Source organism: Eurytemora carolleeae, unplaced genomic scaffold (genome assembly GCF_000591075.1).
Source record: "Eurytemora carolleeae unplaced genomic scaffold, Eaff_2.0 scaffold421, whole genome shotgun sequence".
NCBI classification, from domain to species: domain Eukaryota; kingdom Metazoa; phylum Arthropoda; class Copepoda; order Calanoida; family Temoridae; genus Eurytemora; species Eurytemora carolleeae.
The window spans coordinates 118,347-142,492 of record NW_019396311.1 but is presented as its reverse complement, the minus strand read 5'-3'; the positions used below and the strand labels follow the sequence as shown (position 1 = coordinate 142,492).

Below are 24,146 nucleotides of genomic sequence, written 5' to 3'. Positions count from 1 at the left end.
TACGGAATGGAAAAATTTCCAGAACGATATTCCGGAAAAGCTTTTTTAGATTTAATTTCTCGAATATTTACCTGTAAGGGGCAATTATTCCAATCTCCTTCCCCTTGACCTGTAAACCACAACAAATAGAAAGAAGGAAATAAACAACAAAGAAAATTCAAATAAACTTAGTAGTCGCAACTTTCAAATGAGGATTTTCACCACTTTGACATTGACTTTCAATTTAGTGAGAAAAAAATGAAACATTTTAAATTATTTTGTTTCAAATTCTGGTTTATTAAATATCATGTATTGTACAGGGTGTCCCACGAAACATGACAGTATGCAAGAGGCCTTGAATGTCGTCTTGATTTTTTATATAATTTGCTGCATTTATTTGTCAACCTAATTTTAGAAGTAAATTTCTAAAGATAATAATCACAAAATTCCCCTAGTCCTGCCATTTCCAAAATGTGGTCTGTATTTTTTGTGCTTTCAATATTGCCCGAGATATGAACAATTTCGTTTAGATTTCGACAATTTTGCTTTTTTTTAACAAAATTGAAATCTGAACCAAACTCTTTATATCTCCGGAAATATTGAAAGCACAAAAAACGCAGACCACTTTTTGGAAATGCCAGGGCTAAGAGAATTATGTGATAATTGTTTCAAGAATCATACATGTTAAAGTAGATAGAAGACTAAATGTCACAAATAAATTCAAATATCAAAGACGACTTTCAAGTCGTCTTGCTATTGTCATGTTTCGTGGGACACCCTGTATATTAAACAAATGCTTGAGTATGTGCGACGTGCATACATTACAAAAGGAAGGTATTGTTATTGTTGTTGTGCTTTCCTTGTTTTTCTTCATATCAAACAGCTGTTTCAAGTACGCAAGAACTCTATACAAAAATAAATAAAAAAATTCAATTTAAACAAAAATTGTCTAAGTCATTCCAGACCAGACTTAATGAAAAGCAGAGACAAAGTTTATTTTTTTCACTCTAACCTAGCTCAGAGGAAAAGTGGTTTAACTACGTCTACGTCTACGTCTACGTCTACGTCTACGTCTACGTCTACGTCTACGTCTACGTCTACGTCTACGTCTACGTCTACGTCTATGTCTATGTCTATGTCTACGTCTACACTAGGGTGACACATGAAGAATTGAAAATCATAAAATCAAAGGTGCATGATTCTCTGTGACGTCAACCCTTACTAATGAAATGATAAAAACATTTTTAGATCAACTTGATGAACTGAGCGGGAAGCAGGATCGGGAAAAAATGTAGATTTTTTGTTTATGGACTTTGTGACACCAAATTTTTTACAGGCTTCAATTGGTTCTATAAATTGAAATGAATAAAAGGTCAAGATTTTGCATGCAGCCTTCAATGGCGTCCCTCTACACGGATCACAAAGAATATTAGGTATCGGAGGTCATTGACCTCCATAAAAAATCAAAGTTTTGGCGAAAATCAGTAAACGACGACTTCCACTTGATGCAATGCTCAGAGCAACCTAAAATGTTCACAAAATGTTCATATTGGGCCACATCACCCATGTATAACCTAGGCAATCAAAAAAATTGTTTTACCCCTCAGTGTGTCACCCTAGTCTACACGTTTAAACGATCTCTTACTTCTTATAAACTCTGGTCCACGGTAAAATATAATGGGGACAATATATGTAGTCAGGAGAATGATAACATAGCTATAAATATGTTGTCAGTCGATACCAAGTTTATTATCAGATTGAGGAAGGATATATTATTAACATATCAATTAATGTCAAGACTACACGGACTTAAGTTGGAGGTCATTAACCTCAATTTTGACAACTACAAAAACACAGAGAGAATAGGGGAAAAAATATTTAACATAAAAATATAAAAGTGCAAGAACGATCCGAAAACAATCTTTACGACACGTTCGGTTTTGCATAGTTTTATCAAGGGTGGCCCTTATGATATTTTCCAGGGGGGGATTAAATTAAAAGTCCTTGTAGGGATGAATTTAACCTGACGATCTCCTCCGGGTTGAAGAATGATGGACTTCTCTCCTCCCTCTGATCCTGTCCGACCACGCCGTGGAAGATGAGCGGGAACTTCCCCCTGGCCCTGGTCGGGATCCCAGGGAACTCAACCAGGGAGTTAACCAGCACAGGGTCAGCAGCAGGGACCAGCTCATTGGAGTAGAACAACCTTAATATTAATTTAATTTTGAGAGAAATTTTACCTCAAAATTTCATGATCTTGGGAGTAAAAAGTTTCCTATTTGTTCCGAGTAACTTTTTGGCGGAGTGGGATTCCTGTTGGGCGCAATGTCCCGTAAAATTCCAAAACAGAGAGAGGGGGTTTGAATTTTGTAGATCCAGAAAAATAATTAAATTAGTATTTATTTAGGGTTAGGTTAGGTTAAGACACTTTCTGGGCCGAGCGCTGCGGCTAGGACAGGCTTGGGGGCCGAGTGCTGCGGCCACGGGTTAGGTTAAGTTATGACACTTTTTTGGCCGGATCATGTTCCTTTACCTGGAGGGTAGGTCCAGGATAGCTGGGTGGGATCATGTTCCTTTACCTGGAGGGTAGGTCCAGGATAGCTTGGGTGGGATAATGTTCCTTTATCTGAAAGGTAGATCCAGGACAGCTGGGAGGGATCATGATCCTTTACCTGGAGGGTAGGTCCAGGATAGCTGGGTTGGATCATGTTCCTTTACCTAGAGGGTAGGTTCAGGATAGCTGGGTGGGATCATGTTCCTTTACCTGGAGGGTAGGTCCAGGATAGCTGGGTGGGATCATGTTCCTTTACCTGGAGGGTAGGTTCAGGATAGCTGGGTGGGATCATGTTCCTTTACCTGGAGGGTAGGTCCAGGATAGCTGGGTGGGATCATGTTCCTTTACCTGGAGGGTAGGTCCAGGATAGCTGGGTGGGATCATGTTCCTTTACCTGGAGGGTAGATCCAGGATAGCTGGGTGGGATCGGAAGTTCTTAACCAGCTTTGTTATAAACCTGAAACAAATGTTTAATGAAAAGTCACTTCCCCTTCCTACCACCCCCCCTCTACGCCTTCATAGTTTGTCTTTGAATTATGAAGAATAATTGCTTTTAAATTACTTGTTGATTTTTTATCCCCACTTTAAAGAAAGTAAATCAAATCATGTCTCGTCCAATCAACTATTCAACTTAACAAATAAAGTATCTTAAACCCAAATCAAAACAAACCAAACCTGACTAAATCAAACCAAATCAAACCAAAATGAACTCGAACCAAATCAAACTAAATCAAACCTAGTCAAATTCAACAGAAGACAAATCAAACCAAATCAAGTGAAATCAAACAAAATCAATCCTTAACATGTCAAAAAAAAAAAAAACCAATCAACCTAAATCATGTCAAATGAGGTAAAGGATTTTCTTAAATTAAATTGTTTACCTGGAATTGTACTGTAAATCAGCCCCTGGCATGTAAACAGGGTTTTCCATCATTCTCTCCAACAGGGATACATCCAAACCATACTTCTTGGCATGCGCAGACCTAACAAAATACTATATATTGGATATCCAAACCATACTTCTTGGCATGCGCAGACCTACTATATATTGGATATCCAAACCATACTTCTTGGCATGCGCAGACCTTAAAAAAAATACTATATATTGGATATCCAAACCATGCTACTTGGCATGCGCAGACCTAAACAGATAATAAATATTGGATATCCAAACCATGCTTCTTGGCATGCGCAGACCTAAACAGATAATATATATTGGATATCCAAACCATGCTACTTGGCATGCGCAGACCTAAACAGATAATATATATTGGATATCCAAACCATGCTTTTTGGCATGTTTATTTATAGATATTTGATATTAATTATCTAAGCCCTGCTTTTTAGCTATCTCATACCCATATTGGATATCCAGCGAGGAATTGGTCCCAGCTGTTCAAAATCCCTAGCTAACCCTTCAGCTAAGTATTGGGATCTATATACGTAAAAAGGGGCCCAACTGTTACCTGTTACCTAAGAATTGGCCCCAACTGTTCAGAATCTTTAGCTAACCTTGTACCTAAGAATTGTCCCCAACTGTTAAGAATCTCTAGCTAACCTATTACCTAAGAATTCACCCCAAATGTTTAGAATCTCTAGCTAACCTATTACCTAAGAATTCGCCACAAATGTTTAGAATCTCTAGCTTACCTGTTACCTAAGAATTGGCCCCAAACTGTTCAGAATCTCTAGCTAACCTATTACCTAAGATTTGACCCCAACTGTTCAGAATCTCTAGCTATCCCTTTACCTAAGAATTGGCCCCAACTGTTAAGGATCTCCAGCTAACCTGTTACCTAAGAGTTAGTCCAAATGTTAAGAATCTCTAGCTAACCTATTACCTAAGATTTGACCCAAACTGTTAAGAATCTCTAGCTAACCTATTACCTAAGAATTGGCCTGAACTGTTTAGAATCTTTAGCTAACCTATTACCTAAGATTTGACCCAAACTGTTCAGAATCTCTAATCCTTTACCTGAGAATTGGTATGTTTTGGATCCCAGCTGATTGGCCCAAACTATTTAAAACCTCTACTAAATCCTTTTCCTGTAAATTTGTCCCAAACCATTTAAAATCTCTAGCAAACCTTTTACCTGACATTCGGCCCCAACTGTTCAGAATCTCTAGCTATCCCTTTACCTAAGAATTGGCCCCAACTGTTTAGGATCTCCAGCTAGAACTATTCTGCCTTTTTTGGTCGCCAAGGTCTTCTGAGAGAGAATACCAGCGAGAGCAATCACTGCTTCAGGTTCAGTAGAATGTCCTGATATAAAAAAAATCCCGTAAAATCAGAAGTCAGAACTATTGTGTTGTGGATCTCATTGATTATGTCGACCCACAGATTTATCTTTAGTTATCTCAAATTTTAGAGTTGTTTCAATGGATATCGAGATTAAGCATGGAAAATCAGCGCCATCTCACAAAAAACGTTTTGACTTTAGATTTGACATTATTTTGATTTATTTAAAATGTGGATGACATAACTTTCATCTTAACATAATATTCCTCATTTGTTTAAAAAAAGAGATAAAAAGCTTGCAATGTACACTGAAGTACAGTCTAGTCTGTACTTCAGTTTATGGGTCAAATTGACTATTATTGAATACTAGCTGAAGTGCGCAACGTAGCCCGTGGATTAAAAAAAATCTAATTATGAAAAAAAAAATTTTAATTTATCTATTTATTTTGAAAAAAATATTTTTTTTAGCCTTTCCATTTCCCAAGGCACTCACGGGTTTCCTGAAAATTATGTTAGCCCATTTGGTCCAGCCGTTTGGCCAGCTATACAAATATATATATATTTGTTAACATTCAACGCACAATTAAGGCAGACAACATTCATAGACCATTCACAAATGTACACTTTAAACATTGGTTTGATCCAGGATGAGAGATAATTTTGCAGCACACACAAAAAAGAAATTGTCCATATTTAGAATTTTTAAAGAAAAATGATGATATCTTCCTCGGATAAGGAGTTAAAGAATACCATAGTAAATTGGAAATTTCTTTATAAATAGGTCCTTGGAAATTACATCTACAGTCCCTAGAAGGAAAAACAAATGAAAAATCTTACCGCATTCATCAATGAAGACATGAGTAAAATGGTCTTCGGGAAACTTAGCGCTGACCATTCTTCCACTGTTACAGAGGGTAAGAACCAATATGTCATACCTTAACAGTATTTGCAATAGGGTGTCATATTATAAGTTAAAAACTAATACAAAAAGTATGTAGTTTTATGAAACTCAGTGATTTAATTATCTTGTTTTCTTTCTCCTTCTTCAAAATATATACTCCTACAAATTTCAACTAGAACTAGAAAAAAATGTGTTACTTTTGGAATAAGAAATTATCAAAAATTACTTTTTTATTTAATAAACAGTAAAATCTTAAAACAATCTTCGATAAAATAATACTTACTCCATGAGACCATCCATGTTTGGTGTAATTATCTGACCATTCACAATATTGGAGATATCCTTGATATTCTGAACAAATTGGGAACACTCGCATTAGTACTTAGCAGAATATAGTGTCCGAGTCCGTGTGATTGTCACTCATTGTCATCGTCATAGTCATCAAGTGATTGTCATAGTCATCAAGTGATTGTCATAGTCATCAAGTGATTGTCATAGTCATCAAGTGATTGTCATAGTCATCAAGTCATGAGGTCATGAGGTCATGAGGTCATGAGGTCATGAGGTCATGGTTATGGTCATGGTCATGGTCATAGTCATAATCATCATTTTTTTCATTGTCATAACAATCATTATCACCTCATTGATGGTTAACATATTCCTGGAAAGAGCATGCACGCGCCTTATCTTTGATCTAAGCACGCAAATTATTCATCTAGGAGAGCAGTTTCTTTTGATCAAATAATCAGTCAAAGCCAGAAAACAAACCACCGGATTGACAGCATGGAATTATTTATTTATTCTTCTAAGATAGAAGATTTTGAATCCATGGGAAGTATTTAATCCATAAACAGCGGTTTAAATACTTCCTTCTGTGGGTTAGTATAGATATGTGACGAAATTTTACAATTTACTAACCACCCGATTGCAGAAAATATTGTCGAATTTTCTCATGACAACTTTCAAGTAATACCAAACAAGTTGTACACTGTAACAGTGCACTTAATGAGGTTGAATGTGGTTAAAAGTATCATACTAGATAAATAAGATGAACAGTTGAGGTTTCCTAGGAATATGCTCCTTCAGTCTCTCAGCCAAGAGATCAGCTGCTGCATTACTGGGCGCTGCAGCTAGAATCTTACAACCTGGAGACAGCTTTAGAACCTGCTTCATCGCTTCAACAATAGTCACAGTCTTACCTGGATAACCATTTAGTTGTAATAAGGCTGGGGAAAAGAAAGACTACATTTAAACAATGGTATGCGTATGTTGCAAAAAAATTAGTTATTAACCCAAATTATTAAATAAATTGGATCTGTGTACCCTTCACAATTTCTAGTTGATAAAATCATATTTTGAGTCATACAATCGTCTACCTTTACCACAGTTCTATGGATCCTATTGTATGTCTGGGGATCAGATGGTAAAAAATGCATTAGCAATTAGTCTACAGAGATTAAAGAAGTATCAGAAATACGAACAGAGGTACAAACATTGAAAAATATTATTTTGGTAAATTTGATTACTTAAAATAATTGAGTTGAGGGAAAAGTTCATTCCTCTCCAAATCTTCTAATTTACCCCCCCCCCCCCCCCAAATGGTTATTACTTAAATACAATTTATACCTGTGCCGGGAGGACCATAGATAATGTATGGAAGATGTCCTGCAGTACCAGCAACTATACTTTTAACAGCTTGCAGCTGTGGTAGGTTAGTTTCTATATTCCTGATAGATTATCTCATCTTTAGACCAAATTGAAAACCTCAGAAAAGAACTTATCACAACCCTCTCAGGATTGTAAAAACAAGACAACATTTAGTCTTGGAATTTGTTGGTATCACAGTGCGCCTGAGCAAAATCAAGACTTTAGAAATGCCCCAGAAAAAGGTTTGTGGGGTTCGAAAATATAAGTAAAATTGAGAAAAATAATTATCCTAACTTTTTTCATTGAGATCTTTTGGAGAAAACTCATGTTTTGTAGATCTTCTTCCGTAAATTCCAAATGCTTTAGTTTTTCCCTATTTAAACCGTGTTTAAGACCAGTTATGAACATCGTGTCACCTGTAAAAATTGAAATCCAATTAAATTTTGCGCCAAAAAGTATATTCACACTTTCATGTATCTTTTTTATGTCCAAAGATAAGTAAAATCAAAGTTTATATAAAGTTACTACTAAATTTCTTATCTTTTTCATTCCTTAACCTTTTAACTTTTGACTGTAAACGAGCTAGCAGATTTCCTAATCCAGGTGATTTTGAAATAGAACCCACCTTTATGTCTGTCTTGCTATGAGTCTTTCTAATCCTTTCTACCAGGTCCATTATCCCACCTTACATTAATCCTAACGGGAGTCTTTCTAATCCTTTCTACCATGTCCATTATCCCACCTTTACATTAATCCTACCAGGAGTCTTTCTAATCTGTTCTACCATATTCATTATCCCACCTTTATGTCAGTCCCACCAGGATTTTTTTAAATACAGTCTACCATATTCATTATCCCACCTTTACGTTGGTCCTACCAGGAGTTTTTTAAATACAGTCTACCATATTCATTATCCCACCTTTACGTTGGTTCTACCAGGAGTTTTTCAAATACATTCTACCATATTCATTATCCCACCTTTACGTCAGTCCTACCAGGAGTTTTTCAAATATGTTTTACCATTTCAATTATCCCATTTACATCCTTCCTACCACCAACCTTTCTAATCTGTCCAACCATGAATCTTTCTAATTCGTCCTCCCATTAAACTCTCCATTCCGTCCTGATAAATCTATCTAATTTGTCCTTGCATAAATCTTTCTTCTAATCCATCCACACCATGATGCTTTCTATAATAGGTGCTACCGTGATTATTTCTATTTCATCGCGCAACAAATGTTTCAAACATACCTTACATGAAAGGAATTGAGTTTTTGCCACAAACTCAAATAGTGATTATTTGATCTAACAGAATTAATAGTTTGAAATATCAAAGGTCTACAGCATTGGGTTGCAAAGATATAGGGATTGGAAAATAAGAGTTTGTGGCAAAAACTCAATTCCTTTGTTCTTCAATATCCTTCCTGAAACCTCCCCACTGACCCCTTCACTAGCGCTAAGTACTCCTATAGTTTACTCTTCCAGGTTTTAAAATTTAATTCAGTAGAAACCTTATATAATCTTTGATTATGAATATCTCTGAACATAAACCAGATACATGAAAATATGAATGCATTTTTGGAAGTAAAATTTTCTTTTCTTTTAATTTGTACTGCTAACAAAATGTTCTATCTGGCATTGAAAATGGTTGTAAAAGGAATAAACTAACGCCATTTGAGTTTATGCAAGTAGATCCGTAAAACACGAGTTTTTTTCATAAGGATCTATGTGAAAAAAGTTAGGATAATCATTTTTCTAAATGATTTTACTTATATTTTCGAGCCCTACAAACTTTCTTTCGAGGCATTTCAAAGTCTTGATTTTGTTCAGGCGCACCATTGGAGTTTATGCAAGTAGATCCGTAAAACACGAGTTTTTTCATAAGGATCTATGTGAAAAAAGTTAGGATAATCATTTTTCTAAATGATTTTACTTATATTTTCGAACCCTACAAACTTTCTTTTGAGGCATTTCAAAGTCTTGATTTTGTTCAGGCGCACTGTGTTGTTAGTATTTTCCCACCATTTCATTTATACATTGGGTTGAAATTAATCAATTAATAATCATTAAACAAGAAATGCAGTACTTAGACTTAGCCTTTTTTACGATCCTCATGTGACAGGTTTTAATAGTATTTTTTCAGTGGCACACTTGATTTTAATTTGATCAATATTCAATTTTGATATCTATAGTCTAACAATGAGGTTTCCTGTTGTACGGCGTAATACTGGTAGAAGGGACTTGAACCTCCTTGATGTCTGTAGGAAACAGGGAGCTGAGCAATCCATCCTAACAAGTTTATAATATAATATTGGTAGATGGGACTTGAACCTCCTTGATGTCTGTAGGAAACAGGGAGCTGAGCAATCCATCCTAACAAGTTTATAATATAATATTGGTAGATGGGACTTGAACCTCCTTGATGTCTGTAGGAAACAGGGAGCTGAGCAACCCATCCTAACAAGTTTATAATATAATTTTGGTAGATGGGACTTGAACCTCCTTGATTTTTGTAGGAAACAGGGAGATTAGCAACCCATCCTCATGTGTTATGGTTATATGTGTATTCAGTAGCTGTAGTATTGTACTGTTTAACGTATATGTAGTTTGGTACTGACTGTGCTATTATTTATCTACTGAAATGCAATGTTGGATTGTATTGAATTGTATTGGACTTGACTTGAAGGATGTTCTAGCTCTTAGCTTGATTATTATGTGATTTGGTTTCTTTGCATTACTTGATTTTTGTTTGTATTTTTGTTAACATGATTTTTACTCTTAGTGCATATATAGGGTCCGGAAGCGCACAAATTTTTCTTGCTGGATCTGGATCCGAAACTATCCAAATCAATCCATAGGGCTTGGATCCGGATCCAAGTAGGAAAATCCGGCTCCGGATCCTGGATTAAATAGACCCTTAGCACTGTATACTGTAGTGTATAAAGATATTGTTTACACCTTAGCAGCTATCTCCACAGCTCTGTGCATTGTTCTCAGACAGAACCGGTTCAAAGAAAACCTTAAACAAAAACAACTTGTGTATGTTGTTAGCAAATTATGTAGGGCCAAACTTAATGTGGCAACTGTGTCACATTTGACACGAATGACAATATGCAAAAACTTTCTAAAATCTCATTACTACCTTTTGTAATTGATAATCTATTTGTCAAAAGAAAGCATCGTTTTATAAAAACTTTTAATAATACTTGCCAACCTGTAGGAACAGAAAATGTTTAAAATAATCATTTTCTCAAAAATTAGCTTTTCTTACATTTTGCCAAACTTGGACACGAAAATAAAATAAATGCACATCACTATGTTGGATATTTCACTTTACCTGACATCAACTTTCATTCCGTTGACAAGTCCAGAGCTAACCAACAGCTTAACCTAGTAGGGTAAAGGGTTATTTTTTATATAAATTCTAAATTCATTTCTAAAAAATCAGGACTGAACAGTGAGCACCTATCACTGCGTCAGGCTGTTCTATTAGTATTCTTGATATAACGACGCGAAGGGTGGTGCTTTAGTATTATGTGCATAGCCTTCTATCCTTAAGTTTTAATAGTAAGTACCACGACCATCAGGTTTCAATAAAATAGCGTTTTCATAAATAGTATCCCAAATAATCATTGAAATCTCTGGAATCTTTGAATCCCTAAAAACATCTGGATCCTGGAATCCTTGATTTGAATCCAAATAAAAACCTGGATTGGAAATTCTTACCCCCCGAATCCCAAGAATCCCGGGAATCCCTAGAACCCCTGGAATTCCTAGAATCCCTGGAACCCCTAGAATTCCTAAAATCCCTGGAATCCTTGGCATCCCTAGAATCCCTGGAGTCCCTAGAATCACTGAAATCCCTATAATTCCTGAAATCCCTAGAATTCCTGGAATCCCTAGAATCCCTGGAATCACTAGAATTCCTTAAATCCCTGGAATACCTAGAATGTCTAGAATTCCTGGAATCCCAAGAATCCCTAGAATTCCTGGAAATCCTAGTATACCTAGAATTCCAAGAATACCTGGAATCTCTAGAATCCCTAGACTACCTTACCTCATTTTCTCCCACATGACACACATTCCCTACATACTGTTTTCTACTCCCTTTAGGTTTCAAAAACACTCTAAAATAAAATATTTGATAATAACATATTTATTCCAATTTGTTTTAAAAATATCTATTTCTTTTCAAATGATTGAGGGGGAGAAGGAGGAATTCAAAGTTAGCAACTTTCATTAATACTGTGTTAAAATGTTCAAAATTTTATTCAAAAATTGTCTTAATTGATGGGACACAATATATTTAAGTTTTTTTTTTACTTATTTGCGAATTATTACATGTCTTATTAAAATTTCTACATATTCTATTAAATAACTGAAAATGCACTGCATAAATTTAAAATGAAGAAAAATCAAAATCAAAAATAGAAATATTTAAAAATGTAGTCTTACTGGTCCCCTTTCAGAACACTTGGGCGGTTTTCACTGAGTCCAGGAACCTTCAGAACAACAAGCAAGGATCTAAACATTTGAAGTTAGAATAATTAATAATTAATAATGAATAATAAATAATGATTTAATAGGTTTTACTTAATTATTTATAAGTATTTTAAGACAAAAACATTTTAGGATGGCTCTTCAAGGTTGTCATCGGATCAAGATTAAACAAACACATTAATTTGTAAATTCTAAAATCTCATCTTAACGAGACAGTGTACGTATTTTCAAGTGATCCTCTCAATTAAGAGAAGTGCATGCTCTCTCCACAATGGTACCCTATAAACCTTTATCTGATCAATAATATGCAAGATATCCTCGTTTATCTAGTGCTTAATTCTGACATTCTTCATAGGAAATAACTTTAATAGGAGCACAACTGGAACTGTTCAATTTTCAAGGAGAAAAACATGGACATATCGTACATTTTTGATCAAGCAAAGCTTCTTAGGTTACCGTTATAAATAGGACATGGAAATTCCATAGATAAATAAATAAACATAGATAGCTTAAGCACGCAAAAACACCAAGAATTGTACAGTCCGCGAACTCATACTTCTAGGGGTCAAAGTGTACTTCAATGATAAGCGGGGTGCTTTGGTGTTTTCATGGATTTCATAATAGAGTGTGAAATAACGCCGGGAATGGAACTATTTGAACAACAATATTTCACTGAGCAATATATCATATTGACGAGAACTGAAGAATGACATGAGAAGGACTAAACTAACTTGAATTTCTCTCTACAGAACTCATGTACATCACAAGTATTCATTGACATAAGAACAGCCAATGTTCACAACCAACCTAGTTAATCTATTTAATAGGAATATCTTTAAAACATCTCTGTACATTTATTTCTATAGATGAAAAATGTCGTCTTATGAATCTATCTTTATCTATGGGAAAATCAAACCAAATCGGAGGACTATATAAATGGAGTTACATTTGAAGATAGGTCTAGACTCAACAGTCAGTCTCTTTAAAACCATAAATATGGAAATATTGTTTGTGTATAGAAAAGTGGTATTCTCTACCTGTCCAGCTGAATCACAACATCTTTCATATCATAATGTCGGATATCATGCTCCTGCTGCAGCTCTTCACATTGCAGCAGGAGCTGCATCTTCTTCTTGTAGCAGCTGTCTGATAGGGTCTCCTTGAGGAGCTCTTGGCAGTGAACTGCTTCCCTCCGCACAGCATCAGTATCTCCTCCCTCAAAGTTGCTGTCAATAATCTTCTTCCTAAAAAAATATCTTCAAGGGTGGTTATAGGATTTAAGATATAGGGGGGGGGGGGGGGATAACAAAATCTATCCATTTGTTTACCCCCCCCCCCTGTAATCTTATAAAAAGAAATCCCCTCCCCCCTCTATTGCTGAAAAGTTCTATTTACTGCCTAAACCCTACACAAATTACAGTTTCTTTATAGTATATGGTAGGCAAATGACTTGATAATTCAATTATTTATCTAAAAGCGAAATAAAATTAATATCATTAATTGAATGTTATAAATTAACATTATACATTATACATTATGCATATTTTATCAAATTTTTCTTTATGAAGGGAGAATTATTTTTTATTTCCTTATTTTCTTATTCTTGCAGGAGACTGCAAGCAGTTTCTAAGTTTGTTTTTAGAATAACCAAAAGAAGGCTGAAAGCAAAAAAAACTATAATCCTTTATTCCAATCTACAATAATTTAGTGGTCTTACGCCGCTTGAAATTACATCACAAAGTTTCAGTGGTCAATTAAAGTTTAATTAGTTTTGACGAATGCGCATATTTTATGGAGGAGGATATATATATGTATACATATATATATGTTTAATTTTAACAATGTTGTCATTTTCAAGTAAACTTTATGATTTATTTACATGTGTAAATAAAAATTAAAGTTTAAATTTCAACCAAGGGGGGGGGGGGGGTTAATGAGCTGCACCCCCCTGAAACGGCCCTTAAAATTTTTACTGTTAACTTGTTTCTGTTTCCCCAAATCGAAAAATAAAATATGCAAGAGAGAAAACTTCATTTCACCTTAGGATAGTTATATAACATGGGTTTTAGGTCGTCTTTACAGTCTTATTATTTGTGGTTAACCCTGTATTTTAATGTCTTGAGCACTATCAGTGTGCACTATGCAGTGTTCTTTAGTTTGCATTTAAAATAAAATATAATTTATCAAAAAATATGTAAATTTATTAACAATTTAGCTAAAGGCTATTAATTATACAAATATACATATTTAGGTGTCTGTTTGTTTGCATCCAAAACACGTAAAAACGGCTAAACTGATTGCGGTGTACGAAAAAGAAGGGCTTGCAAATAAAAAAGAAACAAAATATTAAGATGAACAAAATAACTATATGCGCGAAGCGACATTTAAGCCTAGTATTTAACAGTTGAAGTCTACCTAAACACCTTGCTTAAAATTTGGATTTGCAGCTTTTAAGAGTCTTGATGAACATTAAACTGGTTTTTTTCTATCTGGACCTTTTCTGTTGCTTTAAATTTTTGAACAACAAAACTTGAGTCACGACGCCATATTGTGTTGTGTACCCTCTCACATCGAACTATCTAATGTCTTTTGTCATACGTGATGGTAGGGTTGCTAATCGGTATGGATAGTTATTAGAAAAAAATTAATAAAACTTTAAAGATTTCAAAACTGCAACGTTCGTTACGATACGTTCGTTTTAGCATCGTTTTTGGGTCGTTTTCTGCATATAACTTCTGATGGGACTAAAGAAAATATAAACAAAAAACGACTCAGAATCCGAAGGCACCTGATGGCTGGTATCTTGTATTCTCCAAGACTAACTTTTCTAACTAAACGGTCAACACCTCCATACTCCACCTTCGGTCCCTACAATGTTAACAAATCAATTTAAAATTACAATATTGTACAACGTACAACAGGAACAGTTAAACAAATGTTGGATACCCATAAAGTCTCGTCCACAACCCAGTTCAGAATGTGGGGTCTCCTTTCATAAGGAGCAGTAGGTCCAAATTCCTAAAATATATATGTATATTATATTTAGTGTTTTCAACTTTTTCAGTTTAAATATACATTTTAAATGTTTAAATATATATTTCTTCCAAGACAAAATGTTTCATGGGTCTAACCCAATCATCAGTTGGAATAAAATATATATATGTATTTTTTATAAAAACACTGACACCTTAGAAACCAAATCTTACTACTCTTATAAAATCTCAAAACTTTGTTGTTAAAACTGTCACGGCTTAACCTTTTTTACACATTCCAGGAACTAAATACAGGGGCACCTAGCCACCTAGCCCCTACCCCCAGTATTAGCTCTTGATATACTAACCTTGATCTGTTTGTTTTGAATCCTAAGATCTATTTCTACCGCCATATGGGACAGAAGATAAGTACCCAGTCCTCCCTACCAAAGCAATTTAAAATATTACATTTGTTTACAATTTAAGTTAGGAAATATTCGAACGAAAAAAATATGAGCTCTTCACCCGAAATGTTTTTTCATAATAATCATATCGTGTCCATACTCAATAGTAATTCGAAATTCGATGTCAAACATTCTCGATACAAGGCATTAAATGCGTATTAGCACAAGCACCGTAATATCGTGATTTTAGCGGATTTATCTCGATTTGAAAGGAAATAATTTAATAATCTGGGATAATGGTGGCTTGGTCTTGCCAAAAAAATTTTATTTTTCATTTTAATCTTAGAAAAGCATTTATGATAATAGTTTGGAATATTACCGGAACTGGTGTAGATCTATTCTCGTAGTAGAATGAAATAAGGAGAACCAACCTATGCTGACCTATCTCCCCACCTCCACAATCTACCTCAATCTGAAATTAAAGGGACTGTAAGAGTAATTTTGAGTGACCATCCATGCAAAGATGGCAATGCCCCATTTACAACGGTACCCTTGAAACCTTAATCTGATCAAAAATGTGGATGATACCGTTGTTTTTCTGACTCTCAGTGTTTTTTATTGCAAATTTCTCCATTGCTTCAATAAAGAAATGCGCAAGTCGCTTTCGCAGAGAAACCGCAAAAAAATTGAACATTTAAAAGAAACAAACCCATTGGGCATTGATATCTAATTCATACTTTATCAGACAAAGCTTTCACAGGTACCGTTCTAAATCGGGCATTGTCGCTTAAATTTACGCTTTCATTACAGTACATTATATGTAGAAACAATGGGAGACTCTCCATCTTACAACGATTCTAAAATTTACTTTGAAACAATGATTCATTTTAGTTATTTTTTTTATAAAATTGTTAAATTTAGATTTTGCTGTTTTGTGTAAACCAAATCACTAACGAGAATACAACTCGTGAAAAAAAATCAAGATGGATTAAACTTTTCATCATGGAACAGAGCTTAGAAACGTTAAAAACGTAAAAATCCCTTAAAAATTAGTCAAACTACAACTTAATTAAACCGGTTTTCAGGGAAGAAATACGAGTATCCAAAAAACTAGGTTTTGGCATTAAATCATTCAATTTCATAATATCGAAAAACGGGAAATGAACGGTATTCAGACGCATCTTTTTAAAAGATCTACATGTTTTGAGAAAAAATTCAAAATTCAACCCCTTAACATAATGATCTTTTTTTTAAATTTGAATGAGTTTTGATATTTTCAATTATTTTCTTTTATGAACATTGCTTCTAATATGCTGCTTTATACTGGACTTGACAATTACCATGGTTTAGTTTCAGCCTTACTTGAATAAACAGATAACAGAGAGAATAATTTTAACTTATTTGAATACAATTAGACTTAAACCGGTCCATTTAAAAGTTGCCGCCAGCATTGATCATTCAAAAGTTTTAAATCTGCCAACCTTGTAAGATCTGGAGGGGAGTAATCTGACCCGTCTCCTTCCATCCTCCAGCTCCTTGGTTACTCCGTTCTCATCCGACAGCTTTACATTCGGGTTCTCTCGGAGGAGGGCTACACTGTCCAACACTATACCTGGAGGATACATGTTATCTATGTATATAAAGTAGTAATCTCTGTTTGTTTGTTCGATCATAACTCTTGAACCCCTGGACCGATTTGTCTCAAATTTTGAATAGCTTACTCGTAAGAACCCCTGGAATGTTCTTGGCTAGGTTTCGAGATTCCAATTGAGTGGGTCGACTTTATAGGGAAAAATAGCTAATAATTTATTACAAAAGGCGGGTAAACGGCGGGAGTAACTTAAAGTAACCTGGGCAGCGGCGGGGTGAATATATTCATAAATAATACTTGTGAGGCGGGTAAAAGCATACCCCAAAAAAATAAATCTTAAAATTTAAATTTGATATTTTTATTTTGTTTTACCTTTTTCTTCTTCTCCTGGCTGTATAAGGTTTCGGTTACGAATATTCTTCAGAGAGAGATGAAACTTCTTCCTGGGACAATAATGATAATATTTTTTGGGTGGTTTTCTTTGCTGATGTGGGGAAAATAAATGATTTTAGGGAAAAAAAAATAAATTTGAGGAAAAGTATGAAAAAGGATGATTTTTCATTTTTTCCCCTGAAATGCTAATGTTAAAAGAATAAGATTATCCCTTGGGATGAAGTAGCAGTACAATGAATGTCGTTATTCTTAAGTTTTTTCCCCAAAAAGTCTCTAAGGCTTTATTCATTTGTAACTGTTAACACTTAAATATTATAATTTAAGCCCTAACCAAATTCAAAAATTGGTTAATTTTTCTAATTACAAGAATGATGACTATAATTCCCTCTTTATTTTGGGGTTCACTGTACAGAGTTCAGTTTACAATGTTTATAATATCATCCTCGGGCCAGGTTAATGACTAGCGAGAAGTGGCTGAACTGAGCATATGTAGTACAACTACTTTTCTTGTGCGCCTGTTTAAAGCTGAAGAATAGAGGTTGAACCATGTTAACGCAGTACAATGTACATTCATGCCTCGTTATTCAATTTATAACTAGTAAACCAAGTAGAGTTGGTTAATCTTCAATTCACTTTTGAATCGGTGATTCATGATTTGAAGAAATAGTAGAACCACCAATAGCTAGTTCAGCAACCACTCTCCAATTCATAAAACTCGGTCCCTTATCTATAATCACTTACTTTGTGAACTCATCTACATGAACCTCAATAACAGAAGGTTGATTAGGAGACAAAGATATTCCAGGCACACAGTCCCTTAGTTCCCACTCTAGATCTAATATATAAATATATCAGTACACAGTCTCTTAGTTACCACTTAAGATCTAATATATAAATATATCAGTACACAGTCCCTTAGTTCCCCCTCTAGATCTAATATATAAATATATCAGTACACAGTCCCTTAGTTCCCCCTCTAGATCTAATATATAAATATATCAGTACACAGTCCATTAGTTCCCCCTCTAGATCTAATATATAAATATATCAGTACACAGTCCCTTAGTTCCCCCTCTAGATCTAATATATAAATATATCAGTACACAGTCCATTAGTTCCCCCTCTAGATCTAATATATAAATATATCAGTACACAGTACTTTAGTTCCCACTCTAGATCTAATATATAAATATGTCAGTACACAGTCCCTTAGTTCCCACTCTAGATCTAATATATAAATATATCAGTACACAGTCCCTTAGTTCCCACTATAGATCTAATATATAAATATATCAGTACACAGTCCCTTAGTTCCCCCTCTAGATCTAATATATAAATATATCAGTATAGAGAACCTTAGTTCCCCCTCTAGATCTAATATATAAATATATCAGTATACAGTCCCTTAGTTCCCCCTCTAGATCTAATATATAAATATATCAGTACACAGTCCCTTAGTTCCCCCTCTAGATCTAATATATAAATATATCAGTATAGAGTCCCTTAGTTCCCACTCTAGATCTAATATATAAATATATCAGTACAGAGTCCCTTAGTTCCCACTCCGAATTGAAATTGTACTAAGTTCAACTACTTCCCGCTATTCGGTAAATCTTAATAATGTGTACATTGTACCATGTACATGGTTTAAAACTAGAATCTTTCCACTACTTCCGGTAACCACTGTATGATATTTACCAAGAGGGTTTGGATTCTTCATAAAGTTCTGCTTCTGTTTGCTGTACATGTAATACAGTTTACTCATCTTGTGCAGGGGACTTGAGTGATGGGACTCAAGCTCCTGAATATAATTCTAATACATGTAATACAGTTTACTCATCTTGTGCAGGGGACTTAACAGTTCGAAATAAAAACTAAAAGAATACCTAACATAATGTTTTCTTATTAAACTAATCCACCCAGTTTAAAAATGTTTTTCACCTATTACGATAAAAATAACAAATACAACTGGTCTTGAGGTGAAAAATATGACACATATCGTGGAAAGTATAAAAAATCACAAAACTTGTGTTCCCAAAATCAAGGTCAAAAATAAAAAAAAACAAGTACAGAAATAAAAAGGTCAAATAAAAAAAACAAGTATAGAAATAAAAAGGTCAAATACAAAAAAAACAGGTACAGAAATGAAAAATCGAAAATAAAACCAACAAAAAAGTACGGTTAAAAAAATCAAGGTCACAAAAAAAATAAAACCAACGGAAATGAGAAAGGACGCAAGGACGAAAAAAAATTTGAGAAACTATGCAATTATATACCTCAGAATAGTTGAATCCATACTTGCACAAGGTACAGTAGGTTTTCTCAACAGATACAAGAACAGGGGTATGCTCAGACTCTCCTAAATTAAAAATATTTATCAAAATATATATATTCCAACATAGTTAAGCTAATCACAATACAGGTTTGACGTAATTGTTTACAGACGTAACTAGGTTAGGTTAATCACAATACTAGATTTGCGTAGTTACTGAAAAGCACATTTTGATTTACAGACAATGTACAACGTGATTTATACTATGAGATCTGCCACTGTATTTTTTACATCTCCTGAATATATTTGGGGATACAGTAGACACAGAGAATACTGGGGATACATGGGATACAGGGGATACAAGGCGGTACAGGGAATATAGAGATACTAGAACAGGAGTATGCTCAGACTCTCCTAAATATTTATAGGGATACAAGGAAGGGATACATGGATATAGGGATACAACGGATACAAGGATAGAGAGTTGAGTTTTAAAAATATGTTACCATCGAATAAGAATATAATGTCCCTTCTTATCCTTGAGCATATAAATATCTAGTGATTAATCTGAGTAGCCCCACCCCCACTCAGAAATATGTATCAAAGAAAATAGAAATTCATAGCACTAGAAAACCAAAAAAATGCAGTATTCCCCCTATGAATAAGGGAGCACACTGCTGAAAATGGAACATCAGGTTTCAAGTCAAAACACCTTAAACTTTTTCTTTGGAATATATGAATATGAATATATGAATATATGAATATGAATATATGAATATGCAGTCTACTGAATTATAATCTCGCTTTTCAGGAAATGCCATGCAGGGAATGTTGAGCAAATCCATTTTTAAGAAATCAAATGCATTTTCAGGTCTTAAACAAATTATCTCAAGTTTCAAGACTTGATTTAGCTGATTCTGTTTTTTGGCGAAATTTTTTGAACCGTTAAAGGCAGGGTCCCCAAATTTTGTGAGTTGTCCTTGAGAGTCTGAAGACATGTTTTAGCAAAAAATCAAAGCCATGAGCGAACTGTATGACTGTACTGCCTTACAAGGGTTTTTGAAGTGAAATCCTCAAAAAGACTTTTCAGGCCGTATCTAATCAGTCAAGCAATTGACTTAAAGCTTTGATTTTTTAATAAAATAGGTTTTTGAACTGTTTTTGAAGTAGCAAAATTTGGGGACCCTGCCATTAACAGTTCAAAAATATCGCAAAAAAAAACAGAAGAAGCATATTAAAGTCTTTAACCGAAATTTACATTTGATTTTAACCTGTAACTGCTCTTGATTTCTGAGATATCTTAAAAATGAATTTGCAGAAAATTTCCTGGGTGGAATCCACGGATCCGGATCCAAGGGGAGAAAAAATAACCAAAAACTGAAAAAAAACTTTTTTACTCTTAAAACCCAAATCTGAATTGGTTCATCAAGTTTTAGCATAAAAATAAGCGAAAAAATAAAATTATTTGAAATTCTGCGTTGTTAAGAAAATTCAGTAAATTCTTCATAACCTGGATTCGGAACCATTTTTCCCAGTGCAGATCCAGAATCTGGACCCATTTTTTTCAGTGCAAATCCAGAATCCGGATTCTTTATCCAGTGCAGATCCAGAATCCGAATCCATTTTTTTCCAGTGCAGATCCAGAATCCGGATTCTTTTTCCAGCGCAGATCCAGAATCCGAATCCATTTTTTCCAGTGCGGATCCAAGATCCGGATCCCAATTAAAATTAAATGGACCGCCTTATTGCCTATCATCTACACATATTCTCACCTTTCAAATCCAGAAGTTTAACTTCACATCGAAGAGGTCTGCTGCAAACTACAAAATCCACGCATTCTGTAAATAGAAATGTTTTAGGATCCATTTAACTTTTTTGTCAAGAAACATTAGATCGATCAAAAAAAAATGTCAAAACTTTGCTTATTGTATAGAAAGAACATTCCAAGACAGGCGTTAAAAATTTTGGACAGTTATAAAGGTTTTCATTTATGATTTTGCGAAATCAAAGTTAAAAATTGTTTTGATATCATAACCTTTCGTCATAGTAAAATTTTTGTAAGATGTAAGGGGTAAAATTAATCAAATATAACAACATCACAGACTCTTAAGTGAAAAAATAATTAAATGTTTGAAAACAAAACCAAAAAAACCTTAAGCCAATAAACCATCTCTATCCCCAAAAACCCCAAGTGTAATGAAAACCTTGAATAGTTTGAAAAGAAACCAATAAACCATCTCTTTTCCCAAAAATCCTAAGTGTAATGAAAACCTTTAATAGTTTGAAAAGAAACCAATAAACCATCTCTTTTCCCAAAAACCCTAAGTATAATGAAAACCTTTAATAGTTTGAAAAGAAACCAATAAACCATCTCTTTTCCCAAAAACCCTAAGTGTAATGAAAACCTTTAATAGTTTGATCTCCTACAGTTTGGAACCAGGTTGCTTCCCTGCTCTTAGGAACAAGGCCGTACCGGGTCACAATATCCCTAGAATTGATTAGAGTAGATTAGATTAGATTAGATTAGATCAGATTAGATCAGATTAGATCAGATTAGATCAGATTAGATCAGATTTGATTAGATCAGAGTAGATTAGATTGGAATAGAATAGAATAATGCCCTCTTTCAAATGTTTTTTATTTTATTTTTTGTTTAATCTTCAAAATGTTTGAAGGTACAGGGTTACCCACAAAGAATGAGACTTCAGAGACGACTCTACCAAAATTGAAGTCTGTTATTTTAAGTTTTCGCAGCTTTTTAATTTGCTTTTTGTTTTGGCAAATAATGTGTAATACATAATTAAGTGAAAATCATGATCAAAGCAGAATATCGAAGTAAACCTTCAATGTTTGCAGAGTTTTTGGTCTTCATTGACTTACAGGGTTACCCACAAAAAGTGAGACTGTCAAGACGACATTAATTCTTAAAATATGATCATTCCAAGGTTAAATAAAGGTTTGGTGTTCTGCATTACATCTATGTCTAGATTTGCAGTCCAGTATTTCTCTTCACTGGAAGTACTGGGATCTAGGGAGAGTGAGAATAGAAGTCATCATCTATAATTGGGATTAACCCATTTATATAACCGCATTTATTCCCCTATATCAAGTAGTCATTTAAAGACCTTGATTTATACTCTCTAACTTACAGATCTTTGTTACTCTATATTCTTTATTTTCAGATAAGATAGATTTTGGATAGTTGGTATCAATCAGTTTATTTGCAATAGATTTGCTCAGATATTGCCAATCACTTACTTCTCTTCATCTTGTTCAGCCTGTACACCTGTTCCAGCTGCAGAGAATAACTTGTTTTACTTCAGAGAGAAAATGTTTTCTGCCTAGCTAACTGAGATTGAAATATCTGGTTCTAAAATCCAACTAGCCATTAAATCAAGGTAGGCCGTTTCCATTAAAACGAGGCACACTTGGATTGGCTCTTACAGGGACTTTTTTATTGATTTGACAAAGAAATAATAAGTTTACAGTAGCAGAGAATCTAATTTAAGAAAAACAAAGTATAAATTATTCCATACAGACGTCTCTGAAGTCTCATCGTTTCTGGGAAACCCTGTACAGTACTGTTAAACCTTAGGTCTAACTAAATGATACATGGTGGGGGTTGAAAAATGTTTATTGGTAAAAACTTGTTACGGAATAAATAGGAGCGTTTTTACTGTGTAGTCAGTTTCTGTGGGGGGATTTAGGGAGCTTCTCAACTGCTGGAATTAATGAGTCTTCAGAACAGGGAGCAGTCTCGAGTAGAACTGTAGAATGCTGCTTCTGTAGGGAACTGCTTTAAGCTGTAGGTGTAGATGAACCTTTAGAGCTGTCTGGAGCAGAACTGTAGAATGCTGCTTCTGTAGGGAACTGCTTTAAGCTGTAGGTGTAGACGAACTTTCTGGTCCAGGACTTGGTCCGAAAATGATAACTCTATTCTGATTTTAGAATATCAATAAAATCCCCTTTTGATGGTACAGAGTTGGTTTAGAACTCCGGAGTTGCTCGAAGATTAGCTACAACTGATAATATCATCTTTCCAAGATTTCAACGTTAGGTTTAAGGCGTAACCTTAACCTTGAGTCTATACTTAAAAATACACAGTGCTCACAGGATGTTCACAAAAAATACAAACATATAAATACATTTTAACTATTTATAAAAGCACAAATATCAATTCTTAAAGAATCTGTTACATTCGTTTGTGAATTTTACAAAAAGGAGTTTTAGTTTATGTAAACACCCAGCAGAGTTCCCATATACAGAAATAATTGATTCCAACCATGATCTGACATTCTTTGTTAAAAATACGCACTTTGAACTCCGTTACAGTACACATTACACACGCTCCTGCGGCACGGAGATGGAAAAATTTGGCGCCATAACTTTACTCTCTTGATGTACATTGTACAGTACAGTACGAAGTACCTGAAGGCCTGTCCATGTACTGTTGTTGGAGATCCAAGTTCATAAATCCAATCCCTGTGAAAAACATTCAAAGTTCCTGAAAAAATATAATGTAAATTAGTATGTATGTAAGTTGAAAATGGAAATATAACATTTAGTATATATCATCCATATATGTATATTTATAGAGTTTTGCCCTCTTTTCATAAGCTTTGTAAAAAATATTTCTTAGAATAAAAACGTCCGAAGTAGAAAAAAAATTGATTCCTATTATCACAAAAAATATC

At 34.4% G+C, this 24,146-nt stretch overlaps 1 protein-coding gene across 3 annotated transcripts in view; it reads right to left on the bottom strand.

Annotated features, from left to right (window-relative positions):
* The window catches only part of LOC111700704 (putative helicase MOV-10), a 28,736-nt gene that overhangs the window by 3,764 nt on the left and 826 nt on the right, over window positions 1-24,146 (bottom strand). For all 3 annotated transcript variants that reach the window (XM_023471712.1, XM_023471713.1, XM_023471714.1), the window contains exons 3-31: window positions 23,881-23,956; window positions 21,858-21,940; window positions 21,225-21,290; window positions 19,457-19,539; window positions 18,879-18,981; window positions 17,922-18,015; window positions 17,160-17,230; window positions 16,678-16,808; window positions 15,576-15,668; window positions 15,161-15,235; window positions 14,767-14,838; window positions 14,609-14,688; window positions 12,858-13,064; window positions 11,776-11,844; window positions 11,378-11,447; window positions 10,658-10,710; window positions 10,279-10,339; window positions 9,530-9,609; window positions 7,300-7,400; window positions 6,740-6,872; window positions 6,313-6,367; window positions 5,957-6,024; window positions 5,610-5,707; window positions 4,673-4,796; window positions 3,415-3,516; window positions 2,928-2,990; window positions 2,003-2,185; window positions 839-884; window positions 72-109 (exon numbers count right to left, since the gene is read on the bottom strand). In XM_023471712.1, coding sequence (XP_023327480.1) covers window positions 72-109; window positions 839-884; window positions 2,003-2,185; window positions 2,928-2,990; window positions 3,415-3,516; window positions 4,673-4,796; window positions 5,610-5,707; window positions 5,957-6,024; window positions 6,313-6,367; window positions 6,740-6,872; window positions 7,300-7,400; window positions 9,530-9,609; window positions 10,279-10,339; window positions 10,658-10,710; window positions 11,378-11,447; window positions 11,776-11,844; window positions 12,858-13,064; window positions 14,609-14,688; window positions 14,767-14,838; window positions 15,161-15,235; window positions 15,576-15,668; window positions 16,678-16,808; window positions 17,160-17,230; window positions 17,922-18,015; window positions 18,879-18,981; window positions 19,457-19,539; window positions 21,225-21,290; window positions 21,858-21,940; window positions 23,881-23,956 — 2,578 coding nt within the window. The remainder of the gene's footprint in view (window positions 1-71; window positions 110-838; window positions 885-2,002; window positions 2,186-2,927; window positions 2,991-3,414; window positions 3,517-4,672; window positions 4,797-5,609; window positions 5,708-5,956; window positions 6,025-6,312; window positions 6,368-6,739; window positions 6,873-7,299; window positions 7,401-9,529; window positions 9,610-10,278; window positions 10,340-10,657; window positions 10,711-11,377; window positions 11,448-11,775; window positions 11,845-12,857; window positions 13,065-14,608; window positions 14,689-14,766; window positions 14,839-15,160; window positions 15,236-15,575; window positions 15,669-16,677; window positions 16,809-17,159; window positions 17,231-17,921; window positions 18,016-18,878; window positions 18,982-19,456; window positions 19,540-21,224; window positions 21,291-21,857; window positions 21,941-23,880; window positions 23,957-24,146) is intronic.